At 39.9% G+C, this 23,323-nt stretch overlaps 2 protein-coding genes across 2 annotated transcripts in view; one reads left to right on the top strand and one right to left on the bottom strand.

The window, feature by feature from the left end:
• gpr39 (G protein-coupled receptor 39) overlaps positions 1–3,268 on the top strand; it is a 37,697-nt gene extending 34,429 nt beyond the window's left edge. The window contains exon 2 of the mRNA XM_044217161.1: positions 139–3,268. Within this exon, the coding sequence (XP_044073096.1) occupies positions 139–641 (503 nt within the window). The 3' untranslated portion in view covers positions 642–3,268. The remainder of the gene's footprint in view (positions 1–138) is intronic.
• LOC122885708 (ly6/PLAUR domain-containing protein 1-like) lies at positions 2,532–21,959 on the bottom strand. The gene is made up of 3 exons (XM_044217162.1): positions 21,784–21,959; positions 20,333–20,464; positions 2,532–5,411 (listed from the first exon to the last, which is right to left on the bottom strand). Exons 1-3 carry the CDS (start codon positions 21,830–21,832, stop codon positions 5,170–5,172), a joined length of 423 nt encoding a protein of 140 aa, XP_044073097.1. The 5' UTR covers positions 21,833–21,959; the 3' UTR covers positions 2,532–5,169.
• Between the last annotated feature and the right edge of the window lie 1,364 nt (positions 21,960–23,323).

Below are 23,323 nucleotides of genomic sequence, written 5' to 3'. Positions count from 1 at the left end.
AAAGTAAATAAGAGTATTTCCCAAAATGTTAAATTCTCCCTTCAGTTTCAGATTTTTTCATGGCTGTCCTTTTCTGTAAGTGTTCCCTTCTCTCTTTTCACCTTTTTGTTTCTGACTTTCTTTCTGACTTTTCCTCAGGTCTCATCGTGGGATCCTTGATGGTGTGCTGGCTTCCCAACCAGATTCGTCGTCTTATGATGGCTGCCGTGCCCAAGTCCCACTGGACTAATTCCTACTTCCGGACCTACGTCACTCTCCACCCTGTGGCCGACTCCTTTTTCTACCTCAGCTCCGTCCTCAACCCGTTTCTCTACAACCTCTCCTCCAGACAGTTCAGGGAGGTTTTTGTCCAGGTGCTGCGGTGCCACCTCACCATTGAACACATCAACAAGCGCACCGTGCAGAGCCCCCGCGCTGCCTCTGCGCGCTCCCTCCAGCCCCTGCTGTTAAAGTCATTGCGTCGCAGCAGGGTGAACCGCCCCACCCCTGCACAAGAGAAAACCCCTCCCATCCTTTCAACCTTTCAAAGTCAAAGTGACTCAGGAGTGGCTTCAAATACTCAAACGTCTCTCGACCTGACTGAAGAGTCTGATTCAATTCTTAAAACAAAGAGAGATGCACCATCAGAGACTGAAGTATAATGTGCTGTACAATTTAATGCAACACTGTGAACAGTAAAAACAAACCAAGGATGCTTGTGCTGTACCATCAGAAACAAATATAGATATTCTTTATCCACAGTAATACAAAGTGTTAAGTAAGGAATTTCATTGACAGATCACGCTCAGCTGACAATTTGGCACAATAGTAAGCTTGACGGGACTCCTCAACGAAATCAAGTCAAAAAATTATTATACGAAAGCTCAAATATTCAGTTAAGCATGAAGACCCCACAGCTGGAGTTAAAGTTAAAGGTACCCAGTGGAGTTTTTGACCACTAGTGGTGCTATGGAGCATTGTTTTGATGTGCGGGTCCTTGATGTGTGCATCTTGTGCTCTTCTATAATGCGCATGGGGACACATATATACATACATACATCAGGGGAGGCTGGTCCACAGAGGCAGAGGAGGTTGCTCCTTCTCTATTTTTGGCAAGAGGGAGATCAAAATATAAAAAAGAGTAATTGGTTGAAACAAACCATTACCAAATCTCAGTATCATTTATAAAATACATTTTCTCTCTTCTTTGGAAAACATCCATTATTGAAATTCTGATTAAAATACTTCAACAGCGACACTTGCAGGGCAAGAGGGGAAAGGGCAGTCTTTGAGATGGGTGGGGTAGGGGGCAGGGGAGGTTCTCAGAGGAGGACGGGCTCCTTCTGTCCTCCTTAGGGCGGGATCTCATATATCAATTTAATGTACTTCATTTTTTCCCATGCTAATCTGTTATTGGCCAAGACACGTAAAATGATGCTCCAATGGAGGACGTCCTCCATAACCAATCAACAACCAGAATACAATATTGACATCACGTTGGTCCATAATTGTGATAATTTACAAATTTCATCTTCAATTCTCTACCACTGTATTGTATGTAACGAACTGGCGGTAAAGTGATAGATATATTCATGCAGTAGCAGCATATTAGAAAATAAATTTTAACGTGGAAATTGCAAACTACTTTTAAACACCACTAAAAAATTACATTTTATTTATGCCTTTTCAACAGAATACAAATTTCCTTTTTTCAGATTTACGTTTCCCTTTCCCTTAGCAGTAGCTAGCTAGCTAACTACTTAGCCAATGCAACAATTAGCTTGTTGTAGCAGCCCTGAAGGATTGTTAAGCTAACGACGAGAATGGATTTGGACTGGAGCGGATGGAGAGCTCCGTTCTGCTGGCGCAGCCTCGGGCCTCCCTGCCTCAGCTGTCCAGGCTGGACCCACGATGGGACTACAGTGGTGTGCGGCGGCCCGACGTGCTGCTGCACTCCGCTCACCCTGGACTGGATCCCAGTATAGGCGAAGGACTGCTGCACGGGCTGCACGGCATGGAGGATGTTGCTAGCTGGATTATTGCTACATTTGCGAGTGCTTGTGTTAACCGGCCACCTGCTCTGGATCAGGTATCTTTCATAGTAGTGGGCAGTGGCTAATCCTCATAATTCCCCATGATGGTCTTAACCATAACCTGACACCTAGTGGCCTTAAGAAAATTGCACCTACTGTTCTAGTATGGGTTTTTACTAAGCAGCAACCTCCGGGTCTGAAAAACAAAACCAACAAGGAAGTGGCAAAAACTGCAGTTCCTCGAATGGTCTCTTGAGGTTCACTCCAAAAGCGAGTCAATCCCATCGATGTATAAAGAGAACTGGATACAGCGTCAGAGGCAGGGCTCCGTTCATTCCTATGAAAGCTGCTCAGTGGTGCATGAAGCCAAAAAGTTTGAAAACCCGGATCTTCCACATAGCTTCCGCATTGTGCTGCCCCACAGGAGCAAGCGCACTAGAGACTTTCGCCGCCGAGCCGGCTAACTTCCGGTTTAGGCCTTCGCTAACTTGAATGGGGATAAAGTAATGCATAAAATACTTGAATTGGAAGTAAGCTTTATTTGTCTAATTGGAAATCAGGCCAGCTTGGATTCAGCCAGCAAGTGGTCATCATCAGTCACCACACTTTTCTTCACAGGTGTTGATCACTGGCCTGCTTCTTGTTACATCTCACATCCTTAGTAAGAAATCTTGTAAGCCATTGTTTTTACTGCTTAGTTTTTCGTTGAACAAAAGAGAGTAGAGATAAGTAGCCAACTAGTGTAGAATAACATTATGCTGTGGGCTAGTTTTCCTCCTGCCCTCCCCAATTTTTTTTATCAATCACTAGCCACCACTGACATACATACAAACTGTACATATCATAAGCACACGGGTAACACATTATACTTTCCCTCCTGCAGAGGGCGGAATTGCAAATGTGTAGTACATACAACAAACCCCCAGGAACAGCACTCAGCTGTAAGGCAATTTTGGCTTAGTGGCCACAGTTTGGATAGCAGGTCACTTGACATGCACTTGCCCCAGAAGACTTTTCCCCATACACATTCATTACAATAGAAATGGCTGTAAAATGATGAATAAAATTTTCAAGCCTGAGTAAGGCTTTAACACTTTTTCAGTGTATGCACCCAGTGAGCAACTTGCATTGGAACCGTGATATTCTATGCCTTGAGTGAATAGCTAATCAGATGTCCTGATGATATAAATGTCTCCATGTACATGAGGTTGATATGTTGACTGACATAAAAAATAAACTAGTATTAATCTCCTGAATGTTGTTGTTCAGAGTTCATGTATTCGACATACAAGAGTGACAATATGACAAGTTCTCCAAATTAGACGACAAAACATGTTGTTGTCCACACTCTCTAGAATGACGCATAGAAGCATTTTCTGATCTGACGCCCCTATTGACAGGATTACATCTTTTGTCTGTTCCTTCTAAAACTGTTACAAATAACTGTTCTAAAAATGAAGATGTATGATGTAACAACGTTATGGTTAAGGTTTGGTTAGATTTGGACACCAAAAGGTTAGGGTTAGGGAAAGATTGGGTTAAAATGACTACTTCGTCATGGTTACAGTAATAAACAGTTGGTTACGTATAGGAAATGATCGTGGTCATGAATAAAAGAAACCAACGTTTCTCAGTAGGAAATGGGAAACAAGCAATTTGGTATTCAGTTCTCGTAATATATCCATGACATACAACCTACAGTATATGATGTCCCTCAGCTTCATGCTATTCCACTCACTCAGCTGGTGGTACTAAAGCCACAAGAAACTTAGCAATGCATCAGCAGAGATGGGGAGAACTACTAGCTGGTGTAAACGTGGATATAAGCAATGCAGGTCTCGAAATATTCAAAATAAGTCTAACATTCATATTGTTAGACCTCAAAAAAACACACAATGCCTTTTTGTGAGAAACACTGTTTGTTTACAAGAAAACTCCACAGGGCACCTTTAAGGTTCAGGTAACCTCCAAACCAACCACTCAACCAACTCAACCACTGCATAAGCAACCGAATATTACATTTTGATGGGCAACACCAATTTCTTGCAAGTTTAGCACATCACATTACCTCATGTCATGATATACAGTATTTGGCTCTGAAATCATCTCCATCAGGGTATGCATACTGATGTCTTACTTTACAACATATTTCCTGATCATAGGCAACTAGCATATTTTCTTTTTAAAGTGACCAGTGGTCCATCATCAAGTCCATCATGCTGGACTGTCACTGACATGTAGCCACTCTAGATGCCCCTCATCGCACCACACACTTATTGCACTACTGCTGCTCCACCTCAATGCAAACTGTTCTAATTTCAGTCATTAGAGATGCAATGAAAATGTGGAAAGTAGTTTGAAAAAGGTTTTCATATTTCAACACGCTCTTGTAACTCTATGTACAATATTAGTGAGCAGCAATGGTTGTTACAGAACTAGTGGAGCAAAGTTCCAGGATAAAAACTTTTTTATGGCTACCACTGTGTGTTATTGGTCGTGAGTTATGTAAGTGGCTTTAATATAATCACTGGTATCTGATACCATTTTCCTGAATGCACTTTTTTTTCTTTCCAGAATCATTAAACAGTATCATTGTCATACATAAAATATATTGTCTTTTTCAGTTCAGAAATACAGCAAAATTGGTGATTGCTCCAGGTAAGGGTATTGATTATTTATTCTAGAGAGCTCTTCCTAAGGCTTGGAAAATTAATGATGAATCTGAACTTCCTATCGTTCCTGCACTATGTCTTGTTTGACCTAATAAATAAAGACAGATGAGAATGAGCCACCTGCTGCCCAACAAAATAGCCAGAAGCTGTTTCATCCATGGCATTGTCCTCCACCTCGCCCTACCCAGCTTGTAGCTGCACCATAATCATGTTTGTGACATGACACACGTGATGATAAAATTTCCCTGCGGGTTGCTTTTTTTTTTTTTTTTTTGACCTTGTGAACTTTGGAGGCAAGCTGCGACAGAAAGCCAAGGAGTTAAGAGAACAAATACTGTACAAAGTTTCTACACGCCTTAAAGAATATACACTTCAAAGCATGTATTCTTCGCTGTCTCGCTTAATACAGTTCCAGTTCATGTTGTCTCCACTGTCAGTAGTAGAACATTTTCAATACACATCTTAACTCAGTGTGTGAAAGTTTGTCAGCACAGGGTGGAGGACAGTAGGAGGAGGATGTAGAGAGAAAACACAGGGTGCTGTGGCGTTCCCAGGGTACTGGCAGCGGATGATTGGGGTCGTTTCTTCTGGCGTGGTCCATTACACAGCGGTGTGTTACAGCAGGTGATGCACACTGAGTTCAGCTTGCCGGTACAGAACTGCTGGTAACCAGAAGAAGCGATAAGACATGCTCCTGACGAGGCGCAGGACTTGCGGTAGTGTATCCCTGAAACAAGGACAGAAATGGATGCATTAGGCTCGTATTGAGAGAATTAGAGGGTGTGAGTGTGCGCGAGAGAGAACAAAGAGACAAAGAGTGAGATGGGGGCATGTAATTAAGGATAAATAGGATCTATTCTTTCATCAAGGGTAACCCAACTTAAAAGGAAACATCTTATCATCTCTATAATTGGGCTAATGTTCCTTTTGCAGTCATAACACTTAGCTCTCCTCTGTGTCTCTAAAAGATTTGCATACAATTGTCAGTGTCAGTGTCTAGTATAATTAGTCCATGAATGAGTAAAACTACACCCTTCTTGCTTTTTAACTGGTGCTTTCAGTACACTTAGCCCATTGGAGCCAAAACTGCTAACTAGCAGCACAGAGAGTTTCTGTGCAGTTTCAGTAGTTAGATTTAGCATGGACTGTGAATACCAGACTTCTGAATGGGAGATTGGGTGGCACTTGAATGTGCCTTCAAAGACAGGCTGAAAGAGAACAAAATAGTCTTGCAGAAACATACATTAGATGACAAGCCAGAGAAACTAAGAAATTGAGGAATTGCAGGGAAATACTGAGGCAGCAGCGTGAAAGAAGCCAGCAGTCAATCAACCAACAACTACAATACCCAGCTGTCAGCTGCACAGGTAGCAGGGCTAATGGTTTCTTTCCCTTTGAGCCATAAAAACTTTGGACGTGTTAGTGCTTCCCTCCTCTATATGTTTTGTCTAGCACACAATGAGTACTCAGTGGGACAGTAGAACTTTTTCAGGTAGATGTTTTATCTTGGCAGCAGCCGGAAAAGCACAGGTGAAATAAATTACTTTAATAATGACTGCATAGTTTCAAGGTTCTGGTGTTGTACACGCTGGCTCACTGAAATAGCTTACTATGACACTTTGAACTGATTGAACTGAGTCATAATTAATGTTATTACTTGGTGCACAATGGAGCTTTTCCTCTAATGACAAGTTAAAATGTCTGCCCTGAAAAAAGGCCTAGTCACATTTTCATTCTTATTACTGTTTTAGTACATGGAGTTTGATGGTTACATGCATAGGTGCCTGAGCAGTGGAGCAAGTGTTGCAAATGCATCCCTATTATTTAATTAGAGGTAGCAAAGTTATGGTTTTGCTACCCCACTTTTTGTCTTTTTAAAATCATACAGTCCCCACAATCAGGTGATTATATTTAGGCAGCCTATATCAATGATCGTGTTACTATTTTCAGCAATTGACAAAAACAATCACGACAAAAATCACACATTTTTGGACCACCCTTTGAGTTGGTGCAGTCGAAGCCGTCACTGATCGCTTGCCTCAGCATGCTTTGGTTGTCAATCACACTCTGTGAATCCACACAGGAGTCTGACTGTTTACAAAGGTGAAAAACATTCAATTCAATTCAATTCAGTTTTATTTATATAGTGCCAATTCATAACAGAATTGATCTCATTGCACTTTTCCTATAGAGCAGGTCTAGACCGTACTCTTAATAATATCATTTACAGGGACCCAACAAATCCCACCATGAGCAAGCACTTCGTGACAGTGGCAAGGAAAAACTTTCTTTAAGAGGCAGAAACCTCAGGCACAACCAGACTCTGCCACTGCCATTTTGGGGTAATAGTAACAAGGCCAATAACAACTGTAGTAGCAGTTGTTGAGCAGGAACACGGAGCTTGGTACATCATGGGAATTCTCCCGGCAGACTAAGCCTATAGCAGTGACTCACCCAAGCCAGCCCTAACTATAAGCTTTATCAAAGAGGAAAGTCTTAAGCCTACTCTTAAACGTGGCGATGGTGTCTGCCTCCCAAACCCAAAAGAAGTATTATGATCTCTTTAAGATACGAGGCTGCCTGACCATTATGAGCATTGTAGGTGAGGAGAAGGATTTTAAATTCTATTCTGGATTTTACAGGGAGCCAGTGCAGAGAAGCTAATATTAGAGAAGTATGATCTCTTTTCCTAGTTCTTGTCAGTACACGTGCTGCAGCAATCTGCATCAACTGGAAACTCTTAAGGGACTTATTGAGGCAGCCTGATAATAAGGAGTTGCAATAGTCCAGCTTAGAAGTAACAAATGCATGGACTAGTTTTTCGGCATCATTTTGAGACAGGATGTGCCTGATTTTTGCAATATTACGTAAGTAAAAGACGGCAGTCCTTGAAGTTTGTTTCATGTAGGAGTTAAAGGATAAATCCTGATCAAAGATAACTCTGAGGTTCCTTACGGAGCTGCTGGAGGCCATGGCAATGCTATCTAGAGCAACTATATCTTTAGACAATGTGTCTCGGAGGTGTTTGGGGCCAAGTACAATAACTCATGTTTTGTCTGAGTTTAATATCAGAAAATCGCAGGTCATCCAGGTTTTTATGTCCTTAACACATGCTTGAAGTTTAGCTAACTGGTTAGTTTCATCTGGCTTGATCGATAGATATAATTAGGTATCATCTGCATTAACAATGAAAGTTTAAGGAGTGTTTCCTAATAATATTGCCTAAAGGAAGGATATATAAGGTGAATAGAATCAGTCCAAGCACAGAACCTTGTGGAACTCCGTGAGTAACTTTGGCATGCACAGAGGACTCACCGTTAACATGCCATTTAGTTTAACTGCAATCATGGACTGAAAATTCAGCATAGGAGAAGAAAGACTAGCGTATGTTGAATGAACCTGCTTGGCCCACTGACTCCAGCCAAACTTTAAATTAGCTAAAAGTAGGATTGTAATGTTGCCAAACTGACTCGCGAGTCAGTGTTAGCTAACTTTGCCAGCCCGCCCACCTAATGTTAGCTAGCTGATCGGATAGGAGTCGGCTGTGGAGATGGGATGTTCGTGAAGAAGCCAAATCAAAGAGTCGGCTCTTTTAAGTGTAACATGGCCATTAATATTTTCTAATTATGATTATTTTATGTTTTGGAAAGACCCCCCTCCAAATATATATCTTTCCAAGTTTGCTCCCCCATTTTAAAATATAACCAGGTGCCCATCGCATGTTGGACAGCTCTTTAACCTTAGCAGTGGTCTAATCAGCCAGAATTTATAACACCACTGTAAGGGAGCAATTAAAGCTTTGAATTATATCATATCAAGATACAAAAAGTGACAAGTTAAGATGCACTAAAATCAGATTTTTTTCCACAATTCTTTTTTCCAAATCTTCAAAATCAGACACAGAAGTGGTCAGCCTGGCATTATTTATCATCATCTGCATGCAACTGAGCCACAATACACACACTGTGTAAGTACTGTCAAGAACACAACATATATACTGTAGATTTACCTAAATAGGACAGCAATTTTACACCAAGTGTAAAAATGAAACTATGAGGACTAATGACAACTAATGTGAACCTCAGAAGCAGGTGTCTTAACCTGAATAGTAGGACTCTGAATAGTTGGCCTGAACATCTGGTTTATCCCACAGTGGCACCCATTCCTAACATTGTACAGTTGTTGTAAGTAGCTGATGCGATTGTGGACTGGAGATACAAGAGTTTGACCTCAGGTGTTCAGACCTTGATATTATTATTCAGCTTCTACCTAGTTATTTTATAATTATCAGTCAGTTCCTGATTTGATCCTTATACATTAATTTGTGAACCTTTTGTAAGATAATTTCTATACACCCATCTGTGACCATGAATAGTTCCAAAACCTCAAGGCTTAGTTTTTGTGAATAAAACTTTTATTTCCCCCCAGGACACCAACTCCATCCTATTTACAGTAAATCTGTGTGTGCAAAAATGAATGTGAGGGTTCTGTATAGTTTGGTGAAAGAAAAATCCCAAAACACCCTAAAACTATATTTAGAGCCATTTCCAGTGACTACATTCAATTTTCAAAGCTCTTCTAAAAACCATCCATCTCAGAAAAGACTGACTTATCTCCACCAGCTATAATCCACATCACATTTTTATTAATTTATTTATTTAAATTAGTTTTTCCTATTTTGCACTATAATTTACTTGAAAGGCTTGTCAAAGTTGTTTGTGAGATTAGTGGAGGGAGGCCTTAACATTTGGTGACATTTCACTTCAAAGAAATTTAGATATGAGCACATAAACTTCCAATAACCCTTGTAATATGTCACTTCTCTCTCCACCCAAGTGCATAGTAATACTTGAAGAACTGCGTGTTCATTTTAATTGTGCATCCTTCCATGTCTTATATACTGCAAATATCAGTGGAGGTCCCAGAAGGTGTTGAGTAGAAAACACAGTGTGAAATGTTGCAAAGCTCTGGAAGGAAATGTCCCATCATCTCACAAAGCCTGGAGATTAAAACCTGACTCACACTGTTTATATCTCTAATTTTAGCTGTCAGACTGAAGGATGGAAGACACTCCTGAGGAGCTCTGTCATTTTCTACTCAAACCTTAAAATGGCTGTTGATATTATGAACACAACTCAAAAAGAAACCTGTGGGACAAATATGTGCAATAAATCAAGAAAATCCTGTGGTTGTAAATGGCTATATAATCTGTTGGTTTTTATCTCGAGCAGTAATTGGGAAATAACGAGAGCCGATAACATGGGCAGTCAGTGGAAAATGAGGTGTAGTAAAAATAGGAAGTGTCACTGACAGAGAATACAGATTTGATGGCTTTTGTCACCTCAAACAATCACTTGAGCTGTTGCTCGCCTTCAGTGCCTTCAACCCAGACATTTTCAGCTCCACATCATCCTCATTAATACTTTCCTACTTACCTAGAAACTTAATTTAAACTTTAAACCAGTCCCCCTCTTTGTATTTTATCAAATTAGTTCACACTTTTTATACATTTCATAGTTTTTCAGTAATTGGACTTCAGGTTTTATAATTTTTTCAGACCTTCTCAGATTTTTACATTGGTGTGCACTGAGCAGAATCAGAGTAGGTGACATCGCATACTCTCTCTTCAGCTTTTAAACTTACTGACACTTCCACTATTTACAGCGCACACACTTCAGCTCATTCTGTGCACACATTCTGCTCATCTGTGGCTAAACTGATATTTTAACTGCTTTCATTTCTACATATAAACTGATAATTTAAGTGCTTTTATCTCTTACTCTTCAACTGACACTTCAACTGCATTCAGTGTTTACACTTCAAATGACATTTCAACTGCTTTCAGTCTACAAAAAATACTCTTCAACTGACAGCTCAAACACTTCAACTAACAGTTGTCATTGCTTACATAACAACAAACACTTTCATCTCTTACACTTCAAATGACAGTTCAACTGCTTTCACTGCTTATTCTTCAAATGTAAGTTCAACTACATTAGAGCTTACATACAAACTGACATTCAGCTGACTCTTCAGCTGCTTGAAATGCTTCAACTGCAACTCCCATTGATTGTCAACATTTGAGATACATACAAACAATATTTTGAGACATTTTAACCAGTTAACATTGTTTGCCCCTGCAATTTCAGCATTAGTGAGCACACAAAATGTAGTATGTAAATGTAATTTTCTTGTTTCTTTCACACTGATTAGTTTTATTTGTAACTTAGAGCTTATCAGACTATTTTCTCAATTCTTGTAATGTGTTTTAGTTTTAATTTTTGGAGTATTATAGCCATGTTGCTACAGTACACATGTAAAGTGGATAACACAAACATATTTAATTTAATGTTGTTTCTAATAAAGCACTTAAGCACAAATGTATCCAGTACAGCTTTTAACCAATGAAAAGCCAAAAGTATGAAGTCTGACTGCTGCTTGAGAAGTTCTACAGTCTTTCATGTCTTTTAGAATTCATCAGTAGGAGCTGGGATGTCTAAAACAAACAAGGGAAAGGACGACATGGAGCAGAAACTTGCAGCAGATTTATGCCAATTATTTTCTATTTGAAACACCTGTCAGGAAACTTAAAGGAATACGTAATAATTGAGCAGATAAAAGAAAGGTTTGGATCAACACATCTTTACCACAATTCCTGCTGAGACGAAAGATTTACCTCTCAGTCTGTTCACATAACTTTTTTTTTGGCAATTTTATTTATTCATTATGCTTATCACAACACTGACATTATATGAAAGCTGTGTAAAGGCCTTTTATACCCACGTAGGTGTTTTTACTTCTGGCTAATTAGAACTCTGCTTGGTTGATGGTGGGTGGAGCTATACTGGGAATTATGTGACGTCACAAAGTTTTAAGCCTCCAGTTCCACTGCTACTATAGCTAACATCACAAGAGCAGCATATTTTGGCAAACTAGAAGGTAAGCTGAATGTCCGTGGGCAAGTCATTTAACATTACCTGGCACACAAATCATGGCTGGAATAGTGTTGTGTGGCTCGGGCCGAGACACTTTGTTTCCCATTTACAGAGCCAGGGCTGTATATATACACCGGAGTTTTTTTCTGCGCGCACACTGAACAGACAGCTAGCGGACCGTCAGGAGATATTCGCTGAATTTGACAAAAAGACGTGTATTGGATTAGAATCACATACCCCACCTTTAAGAGTTGAGGAACATCTGCCTCACACAGATCTTCTGAGGTAAAAAAAAATAATCTTCACAGTGAAATGAAAAAAAAAGTTATATTCCATTACGTTATATTGACTTTAAAAAAGGTGTATCTTTAAACATATCATTTTCAGTGACTAGTTTCCACTCAAGAACTCCTCTGAAAGGGTGTACACTAGAAATAACAATGTACCACCAAAGTGAAATATTACTTTCACAGCACATCCACAAATAGACTGGAGCTGTCCTGGCAGATTAATGTGTTAAGACAGTGCAGCACTTTAAATACAATGGTAAAGCTGTGAGAAGGAGCTCAGGCAACACGTCACCCCTTCTGTTGTTAAACCATTCTATAGCAACTGAGGAGAACACTTCAGTGGAGCTCATTCTGTGCTCTGATACAACGGTACAACATATTTATTTTGGTTATTGCAGGTTTTTCTGACATCCTAATTAATTGAAAAGTTGAAGAGTCAAAGTCAGAGTCTATTACAGATAAAAACAGGTTCATTACCTTAAGATTTTTATTCATTACTTTGAGATTATGCATTGCCAGGAGAACTGTTCTAACTGAAATTCAGGACAAATGCACACAAACATCATACACTCTGATACATGGTGAGTATATTCCACATGTACCAGCGAATATAAGCATTGCTGTGCCACAATTGTTGAGCAAATATCACCAGAATGAATCTCAGACAGCACAACAGGGAAACACTTTGTAACGCTTGAAGAGCTTGGGGGGGATTTAATTTAATTTGTGCATGGGAATTCTAAGATTCAGCACTTCAATCAAAATTATGCTGTTAGGTTAATTTATGGGCAAAAGGGTTAAACTTCTTATCAACTTTCTTTCTAATGAGAATCAGCATAACCGACTGCACAGAGAAGAGTGAGCTGTCCAATATGTCCAAAACCTTTGACTGCTCTTCTAAATGAGATTTTAACCAAATAAATCAAGCAATCACTGACACTGGTTGTACTTTTGTGGTTTTGCCAAAACCATAGAGCTGCAGCACCTACACCCACCAACCCCCGAATCCTGCGCTAATGGCCAAAAGCACAGAATAGTGTCTACACAAGCATGTGGTTCCTAATAGTTAAATAAATGACAGTAGAAAACATTTGTTCAACACACAATATAATTGTAATTGTAATTGTTCGCAACAGTGACTGGACTGTTCTTGACACAAGGAAAAAAATACAGTTTCTTGGGTGAAGTGGTGTATCGCCTACATTATGTTAGACATGTATCAGTCTGCTGTGTGGGGTTTATTATCCATCTAAATCAAACTTGACTAAGTAGTAAAATAGATGGCAGTTGTTATATGAGCCAACATAAAGATGCCATCCAGATAAATGGTCAGTAGGGACAATAAAATTGATAGCAGGTATTTTTGGTGATAAAAGCCAGAATTTCACCAAGAAATAAAAGTTATCATGTTCTGAGCACTTGTGAATGAATTAATCAAAACGGTAGCAGGAAAATGATGTGCCCAAAAGGGAAAAGGGGAGTTGGGGGAAACTTAAAAGGCATTGATTCATATAAAGGCATTAAAAGACATTTTGGCACTTTGGCATCAGATTTTGACCAGAACAGACTCTTCTTACGGGAAAATGCTCAACTCATCTGAAGTTACCTCAAACTAACGGAACTGTAAATTCACAAAGTTTATTCAAAAAGAAGTATTTGAATCATCAATTCCTGTTTCATAACTGGCTGCAAAACTATTAGAGTTCAAAATAAAACTGGGTGGTGCATCACAGCTAATAGCTTAGCTTATTCAGTTTTGGATTCTCCGGCTCTCCGTTCTTTCAAAGGCCAGCACTGTTAAGGCGGTTTGATATTGTCAATGGCACAAACTTGTGTAAAGTTAACCAAAGTTTAAAAGGACCCGTGTGTAACATTTAGGGGGAGCTATTGGCAGAAATGGAATATAATATTCATAAGTATGTTTTCATTAGTGTATAATCACCTGAAAATAAGAATTCATTACCTTAGAATGAGCCCTTTATATCTTCATAGCGGGTCCCCTTACATGGAGGCCGCCATGCTGCACCGCCATGTTTCTACAGTAGCCCAGAACGGACAAATCAATCACTGGCTCTAGATATTTTGCCATTTTAAATGGTGCCGTGACCGCGCCTTTATTCTAGATACATGTCTGACAAACTCTACACTACAAATGTAAACAAGTAATTAAGGGCACTAAAATGAGTGTTGTTGGATGTCATGTGATGTCACTGTACCACATAGCAAAATGAATAATTTGTCCACCAAAAATATTAATTAGCTATTAAACTGGCATGTTAATTAGTATTCATTCCAACATGTACAATTTTCTAACAAAAATCATGTTTTGAATGCCAGAAACTTCAGCACATCATGTTTATTGATTTATGATCTTCAGTCGCTCCATTTATATTTTTTGATTGAAGTTCTCACCTTGATGCAGTGAGGTAGAGGTGCTCTTAGGGTGTGGTCAGTACACTGGGACAACACTGTGTGTGGGTGCAGGTGCAACAGACTTGAAACTTTCACAGGTAGTCAGTGAAACAAAGATTTTCAGCTCAGAAGTAATTACACACTTTGGTAAAGAAAACTATGGTTTTGAAAAACCTTGAGCATCCAGAGCAACTGAACTCCATGAAACACTCCTTTACATAAACACAGCAATCCAAATTACACACTCAAACAAACTTCAGCAGCCATGCACATTCTTTCTATTTAACCAAATTAATGTCAACTACCGTGACTAACCACATTCTCATTTCCTTTTTCCTGATACAGTAAATTAACTTTTGTGAATTGCAAAAGCTAATTTAGATAAGCCATGAAATCGGGAAGCCACGAGTGCAGTTGCTGCTTGTCTCCATCCTGCTCTCTGTTCTGTGGTCTCTTCGACTGTTTAACGTGAAGAGCAGCGTGACCCGCACAGTCAGTCATGTACCAGCTGGGACAAAGTCACCTGCAGCCATTACATAATCGGAACCGGCCTAGTGACTGTGCATCAGTCTTCGATCACCATCTTTGAACGTCTAAAAGCTGTCTGAACTGAATTGGATTCAGGGAGATTCTGAGGAGTGATACTCTCTGATGCTGCCTTAGGCTATGAGTCCCCTGACTTCATCTTAGATGTCTTGATCATCAAACGTGCTTGATATTTTTGTTGGCAGTCTTCCTGTATAAACAAACGCAATCAAACAATTAGAATTTGCCTTCTTGATTTCAGACAAAAAGGACAGACAGATGAGACAGATGCCTCAACAACCTCTTTAGAGATGAGATGCAGCAGTTTCAGGTCCACTCACTTTACTCAGTCTCATATCTGTAGTAAACTACCTTAAGAGAAGACGTTACAACAAAAAACTTCTTCTTAGCTAATAAGATGCAATTTAACAACTTTCTTCAGCATTACCTGTAAAACACGCTACGCTGTGACACATCAACCACTACTGTTTGATTTTCACACTGCCTTTCAGAGGAATCCGAGGGGAATCATTACGCTAATATGTCTTGTCATTGCTGCACCACTGCCTGTGCGCTGCCTTTGTGGATACTGTGACAATTTTACATTTTCAGCTTGAAGAAGTTATGGTATCTTTACTCTATCTCATCAACTTGTTTATGTAATTGATGCTAAACAGATATAACAGATCCAAAAAAAAATCTAGCTTTGCTTAAAGCTGTGCTAATCAATATTTTTCATGATCAATGAATCAAATGGCTCTGTAGCCAAATATGAAAGATTTTGCTTCTATTGTCGAACCAACCGAGAATTATGCCCTAACTCTGCGGTCCCGTCACTTCTACTTCTTTTAGTTCATTGTATTGTTTTTATGCCCCGCAAACTCCACTTTTAACAACGTTGTTTTCTAGCAGCAGGCAGCTATTTTTTTTTATTAAAAACCCTCTGATAAACTGACACTGTCCACTACCTGCCCAGTACCAAACAGCAGACAGACAAAGTTAGCAACTAGCTAGTAAAGATACATAACAACAAGCTAGTAAAGATACATACATACATACTTCAACATGACATTAGCAACATTAGCATTCATTTGGAGTCATGCGTCTGGTCAGCTGACGACTCTATAGTGCCGTGTGCCTGCCCTTTGGATTGGGAACCACATTTCCAAAGACAGGAGCTTATTGCTTTTGCTCATTAGCAGTAGAGAGAGGGAAAAAATGGCCCCCACTTTTCACTGGGTGTGAAAACGAAGTAGACCTGGGGCATAAGAGTGACCTTTAGTGTCTGGGTTCTAACAACCTGCAGCAAATAGGCACATAAACACAGCAGAGACACATTATTCATTACTAAAGATTACACTGCAAAACCCATGAAAACCTGCAGACTTAAATCAGCCATACTTAAAAGTCAACATTACCGAAGCAGAGTTTCAGATGTGCACAGAATTTTTTTTAAGGATATTCCAACCTGCAGGCACAGAGGTTATAAATCTTTACTGAATAAGATGAACTTCTGTGCACAAAACAAAAGCAATGTGACTCAATGAATGTAAAAGACAGCCGCTGCAGAGCATGCAAACCAAATCTGAGAAAATCCAGGTGGAACACTTTAAATCTCTTCCATTGGCTGATTTCAAAATATATTTTCAGGTATGACAGATATTTACACATCCCTTAATACCACATCAGGTTAATGATGTTGCCCATACACTGTAATATGTGGCTCTAGGTCCACAAACATACATGGAGTTATGGCCTTGTAAAGCACCTGACAAACGTAAGACCAATATTCACTCTCCTTTTAGCTCTGTTTTGGTCTCCAGTACCTGAGAAAAATATCTGGCTCTTTAGCTGCTAAATGCTCCACTATGTTCACCAGCTAGTCTCTTATTGTGTCTGTTTGATGTGTGGTGCTAACCAGTTAGTGTACAGTGGGTTTATCAGAGCTTTTTCACTGAAGACAGCTGCCTGCTGGAGACAGGTTTGAGACAAGCTGTGAGACTGAAGCAAACAGTAACTTTGTGGGCCAGAAAACCAAAACAATGGACTGAAAGACCCTAAACTCTCTGTAGTGCTGAGGGGAGCTGCAGAGTTGGGTTATAATTCTCTGTGGGCCCGTCACAACGAGCAACCCCTATCATTTACACACAGTCATTTGATCTATTGTTAACATAAAAATATTGATTTGTGCAGCTTTAAAATATTATTCTGACATTGAAAGGTATTACATCTTTGTTGTATAAATAATTTATCCATTATAAACTGCAAAATGATTACAGCAAACTCTAATCCCATGCTTTTTTGGTGTGTGTTTGTGTGTGTCATTACATTAATTTAGTCATGGTCCCTTGAAAATTGCCTCTCAGAAATTGAAGGGTGGCCAAGTTCATATCCCTCATCACTGTACATATTACTCCCCCTCCTTTAAAAAAAGGGCAGAGGACATTGAAATGAAAGGTGGCCTGCTGGAGCGCGGCAATCATCCCTCCTTTAAAGACAGTGGGAGAGGAACGGTCCTCAGCAAGGTAAAAGCACACTTTTTATCATTTGTCAAGACATAATCAGAGGGGAATGATGATGATAGTAATAGAAGATGCGCTTGAATAGGAAGCCAGGCTTGTCTCATGCTGCCCAGCAGAAACATAGCCATCATCTGAATGGAGGTTGCGCATGTGTCTCTCTCCACTCTTGGTGGTCTGACAGAGGATTTTCACTCTTCGAGTGATACCACAAAGTTCTGCCAACAAGCCTCTTTTTCAGCTGGAGAGCTCGGTTATAGTAGATGGATTGTAACGTCCTCCAGATCCACAGGGACTAATCTTTGAGCCAGGAGATAGAAAATAGCCCAATTGAGGGCATACAGTAGGGTTTCTACATCCTTTACATCTAGATTATAGAGCTGCATGCAAAGTCACAGGCTTATAAAGGCAATCACAGAGTAAGTATACTCAAATCAAACAGCCTCACTGATTTTTATTCTTGTCACTTAAGCATATTGCACAGGTGGCAGTGCAATTGTGAATGTATCTATTGCATTTCAAATAGCAATAAGGTGTGGTCAGTTTAATTTCTAAGCCCTCCTTTTTATGCTGAGCAGCAATAATGATAACACTGGGAGATAAAAGCTGGGATGTACATGAGCATTCATGTGGAAATTTTCTTATTAAAGAACTGTCGACTCTATAGTGCCGTGTGCCTGCCCTTTGGATTGGGAACCACATTTCCAAAGACAGGAGCTTATTGCTTTTGCTCATTAGCAGTAGAGAGAGGGAAAAAATGGCCCCCACTTTTCACTGGGTGTGAAAACGAAGTAGACCTGGGGCATAAGAGTGACCTTTAGTGTCTGGGTTCTAACAACCTGCAGCAAATAGGCACATAAACACAGCAGAGACACATTATTCATTACTAAAGATTACACTGCAAAACCCATGAAAACCTGCAGACTTAAATCAGCCATACTTAAAAGTCAACATTACCGAAGCAGAGTTTCAGATGTGCACAGAATTTTTTTTAAGGATATTCCAACCTGCAGGCACAGAGGTTATAAATCTTTACTGAATAAGATGAACTTCTGTGCACAAAACAAAAGCAATGTGACTCAATGAATGTAAAAGACAGCCGCTGCAGAGCATGCAAACCAAATCTGAGAAAATCCAGGTGGAACACTTTAAATCTCTTCCATTGGCTGATTTCAAAATATATTTTCAGGTATGACAGATATTTACACATCCCTTAATACCACATCAGGTTAATGATGTTGCCCATACACTGTAATATGTGGCTCTAGGTCCACAAACATACATGGAGTCATTTTTCCAAATACTGAAAGGTTTTAATGGTTCTGATAACTGGTTACTGTATATGTGTACTGAATGTTTTACCAAGAGGATTGGAGTTATGGCCTTGTAAAGCATTCAAAACTATCCCTCTGCACTCTATAATCCACAACATATTGTGCTGTTTTTTCTTTTTTGACTCTGTCTTGAACCGTTGCAAAGAAGCACAACATGAACCAAAACAACACCACAGGCAGATGGGGCAGATGTTCATTTCTTCTTTGTGTTTAACACATGGAATATTAAAGACATTGTGAGTAAAATTAATCTTTCAGACCAGACACATATACGATTGAAGTTCAAAAACATTGACAAACAGGACACAGCAAATAGACAGAAGTATTTTACTATCCGATCAGTGCAGTTATGGTTGTCTTTCCACTTTATAGAGCCCAACTGAAACTAGATTTTTGAGGCAATACCAATATGAGTATTTATGACTTTAAAACGCTGATAACAATGTTTTAGCCTATATTAAATTTTAGCCAGCGTAGCTCTAGCAATAGCAACGTCAGTCGGCTAGTTGAGGTTTAATGGTTCCCAGACAATGTATCCTAATGACTTTGGTGATCCCCTGGCTTTTCTTTAAAGAAGTCAAATTTAAAGCTGTATTAATTTTAACCACTTGGGGGCAGTGCAACAAGCTGAAAGCTGACTATTAACACCTTATAAATGTATGGCTAACGTGCTAGCACACTGTTGCCTATTTACACATCCAGCAGACACAGAGCATCCTTAGCATTCATTTGTTCATGTTTCTAGCAACCCAATAGAGGTACAATCCAATACACGTTCCTTTTATCTCTGTTTTCTATCTATCTAAATCTTTGTCTATGTTCAACAGCTTGTTGCTAACTTTGTCGGGGGGGGGGGTACACTGTGAAAGGACTTTGATGTTACACATAGTCAAGGCATACACTGTGTATACAAATATTGATTAGTGCAATATCTGCAATATACTGACATATCTGCATACCTGCCATTGTACACACAGCACGAGATGATACATTTTCTCCTCAGATGGAAATGGAATAGTTTATATCCATAACGACTATTTCAAATACTGACCTACAGCTAAGACTTTCATCCTCTAATGATAGTTATGGAGCAATGAACGGCCTGTCCCTGCTGACCTCAGACCAGTTTGATGTCTGCTCACAGCAGAGAGCCTGGAGTGTGGCTGAGTATGCTGGAGAGTGCTCCTTTGTTTCCTTGCTGTCATTTCAAAACACCTTTTTGATGGGAAACACGACAATATTTCCAATGATTCGGAAAATATAACTGCTGGAGCAACACAAGCCCATGCATCCTGATGCTGTGACTGCACAAGCCAAACTACTCCTGGACACAAACAACTAGATGGCGCTCAGAGAGTGCAACACTGAACAGTTTCCCACACACAGACATCACTCCTATCACTCCAGTTTTAAGTTATATTGATATCATGCCAAAAATAAACAGAGAGTACTCTTCAGATTCACCACCACAATCTAAATCGTTCTTGGATTGAGGCCAATCTGTCCATTCTACTGGAGTCTGCTCTGCTCTGAGATATCCTGACAGAAAAATAAGCAGAGATGAAAACGCATTTCTGACAGTGGAGAGGTGGAACAAACCATCCTGGAGATGGACTCCAGAGTTGCGACTTACCATCATCCTTCACCAGAACTTCCTTCTGGCACATGTCCTGCACGTTCACGGTGCAGTTGACGATGAACTCTGGCGTGGAGCAGTCGTGTGTCATCTCCTCACACTGGTAGCACTGAATCTGCAGGGCCAGCCCTGCAACACACACAGAGTTTCATCTCAACTTTCATTTTGGTGAATATTCACATTTGGTTTCTTGCACTCGACCATTTCAAATTGAAGTGACAGACGTGCTCAATTATTTAGCTGCATATGAGTTGCTGGTGATACATTTATTTCACCCGCATGTTGTTGCAACATTTCATCACGTCTTGCTTTGATAGTTGATATTTCACATATTTCTTCTGTAAAACTGATTTGTTTATAGCGAACTTGCTTTATTGTCCTTCAATATACTCATTTAATCAGAAAAGGTTTTCCATGAACCACTAGAAATTATCTTAAGTCATGGATACACTGACCGGTTACTTTGAGCCATCATTTTATTCTGACTACAGTGACATTTAAAATATTTTGGCTTTTAATGTAGCCCCCCTGTTAACATGGCTAAATTACAGCATGCACAGTGTATACAGTGCAGTCATTATTTGGTTTACAACATTACATTACATTACATGTTACTGGCACTGAAAAGGACAAGAGGACGAGGAAAAGCCTCATGTTGGTCAACATCAGTAAAACTTTGCCTTCCAGTGCACAGTAATGCATTTAACAGCAGCCAGTAAACATACAGTGCATAATTTCGGTTTATAGACTTAGTGGAAGTTAAATATTTTCAGTGGTGGAATGTAATAAGTATATTTACATGAGTAGCCTACTTCTTAAGTACAGTCGTGAGGGACTTTTCTTGGATATTTCCATTTTATCTTACTCTATACTTCACCACATTTCAGAGCCAAATATTGTCTTTTTTTTTTTGTAATGGAGAATTGTTAGAATATAATAACACTGTTGAAGTGACGCTTCTGCTCAGGTAAAGGATCGTCTTCCAGCGCTGCGCGAGACTGACCACCAGCAGACTTGACAGAGAGAGAAACAACTCCTCTTCTCTACGACTACTGTGGAACATTAAGGAGAGGTCAAAGATGATGAGATGTTGCACAGTTTAAAGTGGAATCTACACTGTTGATCAGCAAAGGAGCGCAGTGCCACAGCGATCTTTAAGAGACTCATTAGTAAACATGTGGCACCGGATACTTTAATCTAAGTATATCCAAATGTGTGCCTTCCATCATCATAAGGACGAGCTACAATCAGAAATCTGCTCAAGAAAGGATCAGCGCTGATCTCTCCCGGCTGTGCGCGCTGCGTCTCCCAGTTTACCACAAATACTACGCCTTCGCAGCCACTGCGCTCCTTCTCCAAAACATAAGCGGCTCTGGAAGTTTTGGTGTGAAATCACAGCCTAAAAGTCGCGTTTGAGGTGTTGAGAAAGCAAAGCTGTGTGTCCATACCTGAGGTGAAGAAGCACAGGAGCAAAGTTGAGACAGTGAACAGCCGCATGGTCCGCTTAGTGTGTCTCCGAGCAGAAACATGAGAGACGGATGTTCGCCGGGTCTGAGGCGCAGAGACGCAGCAGCTGGCAGCTTGGCATGGTGCGCCTGACACCTCCTGCGGTGCTTCACCTCTTATCCGCCGCTGACGCACGCACACGTGCGCACACGCGCGCACGCGCGGCTGTATTGTGTAAGGCGTGATCAAAAAGTCATTGTTTTGACAGCGATGCTGAGGAACCTTCACCCTGGTTTCTTTTCTATATTATTATTAGTATTTCTATGGGCAGTTTATATTTGTGTTACAGCCCATTACATTTGCTGCTGATGCAACGAACTGATTTCTCCATTGGGATCAATAAGGTCTCATGAGGAGTCATAAAGAGGCTAACAGACAGGAGAAATGTCCAAGAAGCATTCATTTTTGCTCCTCCGACCACCCTAAATCTTTCTTATACAGCCAAACAACTCCAGAATCTTTATTTGCTTTATTTATAGCTCATCATTTTACAGAAATTAGACTATAAACTGACAGTGCAGATTTAGTGCCCAATCAGAGCTCTAGTAATCTCAGGGCTGAAAATCACTTTATTACCATGCTTCAGTCTTATCCCCCTTTCCTCCTTCGACCCAGTATATGAAGTCTATTAAAGCTAATAACATCTACCCACTTTACTTTTTATTATTATTTATCATTTATTGTGAGAAACGAAAGGTATGAGCAAACAAACTTAGAGATGCTCCCAAGCATAGATCAAGGGTCAAGTAACCATAACAACATCAATGAATACTTTTGTGACATGAAATTAAGATAAGATCGGTGATTGTGTATGTTTATATAGACATACAGTATGAATCTATATGACAGTAGTTCAGATGAATAATTAATGTATTATACAGTATAACCTTTTTTGACCAGATAAACCCCAATGAAACAATTCATTTTCCACACCACTACCCTGTCTATCAGCCCCAAGCTCATTGGTTCCGACTGAAGACGTACATTTTTTACACTCACAAATATACAGTATAGTTTCACTTTTCTGAAAAGTTAACTTTTAACCCTTTCAAACTGCAGTTTTTTGTTTTCGAGTCACAGGTTTTATTGTGCTGCACTCTTAATGGAAACACACACAGGATGATTTAACCAAAGTGCTATCGTGGGACTTCAAACAGCTACTGTTCATGAAGAAATCATAAACCAAGACTTAAAACAACATGTGCCTGAGGAAAATATTGCAGGCAGTGAAACGCATCATAAGTTAGAGGTAAGCAGAGAGGCGCACTGCTGTCCGGTTCAGCATGTGGCAGCATGGCCCAAAAATCTGCAACAAAAGGCTCGGTGATAAGGCTCTGTGAAGTGAGGCACTTTGCAAAGGCTTTTCAAAAACTAATAACACTGTCTGGAACACTTGGGGGGTAAAAACCAGTTGGATGCTCTTTCACAAATTCAAAAGATGGATTAGTCTCTTCAGTGCTGTACAGTGTGGGCTAATATTTC

Source organism: Siniperca chuatsi, linkage group LG12 (genome assembly GCF_020085105.1).
Source record: "Siniperca chuatsi isolate FFG_IHB_CAS linkage group LG12, ASM2008510v1, whole genome shotgun sequence".
Classification (NCBI taxonomy): domain Eukaryota; kingdom Metazoa; phylum Chordata; class Actinopteri; order Centrarchiformes; family Sinipercidae; genus Siniperca; species Siniperca chuatsi.
The sequence above is the reverse complement of the archived record's forward strand: the minus strand, read 5'-3'. Positions and strand labels throughout refer to the sequence as shown.

What these genes read in the sequence shown, in the direction of transcription:
- LOC122885708 (XM_044217162.1), bottom strand. Translation starts at nt 21,832, where the DNA reads ATGCGGCTGTTCACTGTCTCAACTTTGCTCCTGTGCTTCTTCACCTCA. An exon ending in CCTGTGCTTCTTCACCTCAG is followed by an intron (nt 20,465 to 21,783) that starts GTATGGACACAC and finishes TGTGTGTTGCAG; the next exon opens with GGCTGGCCCTGCAGATTCAG. An exon ending in AGTTCTGGTGAAGGATGATG is followed by an intron (nt 5,412 to 20,332) that starts GTAAGTCGCAAC and finishes TCCTTGTTTCAG; the next exon opens with GGATACACTACCGCAAGTCC.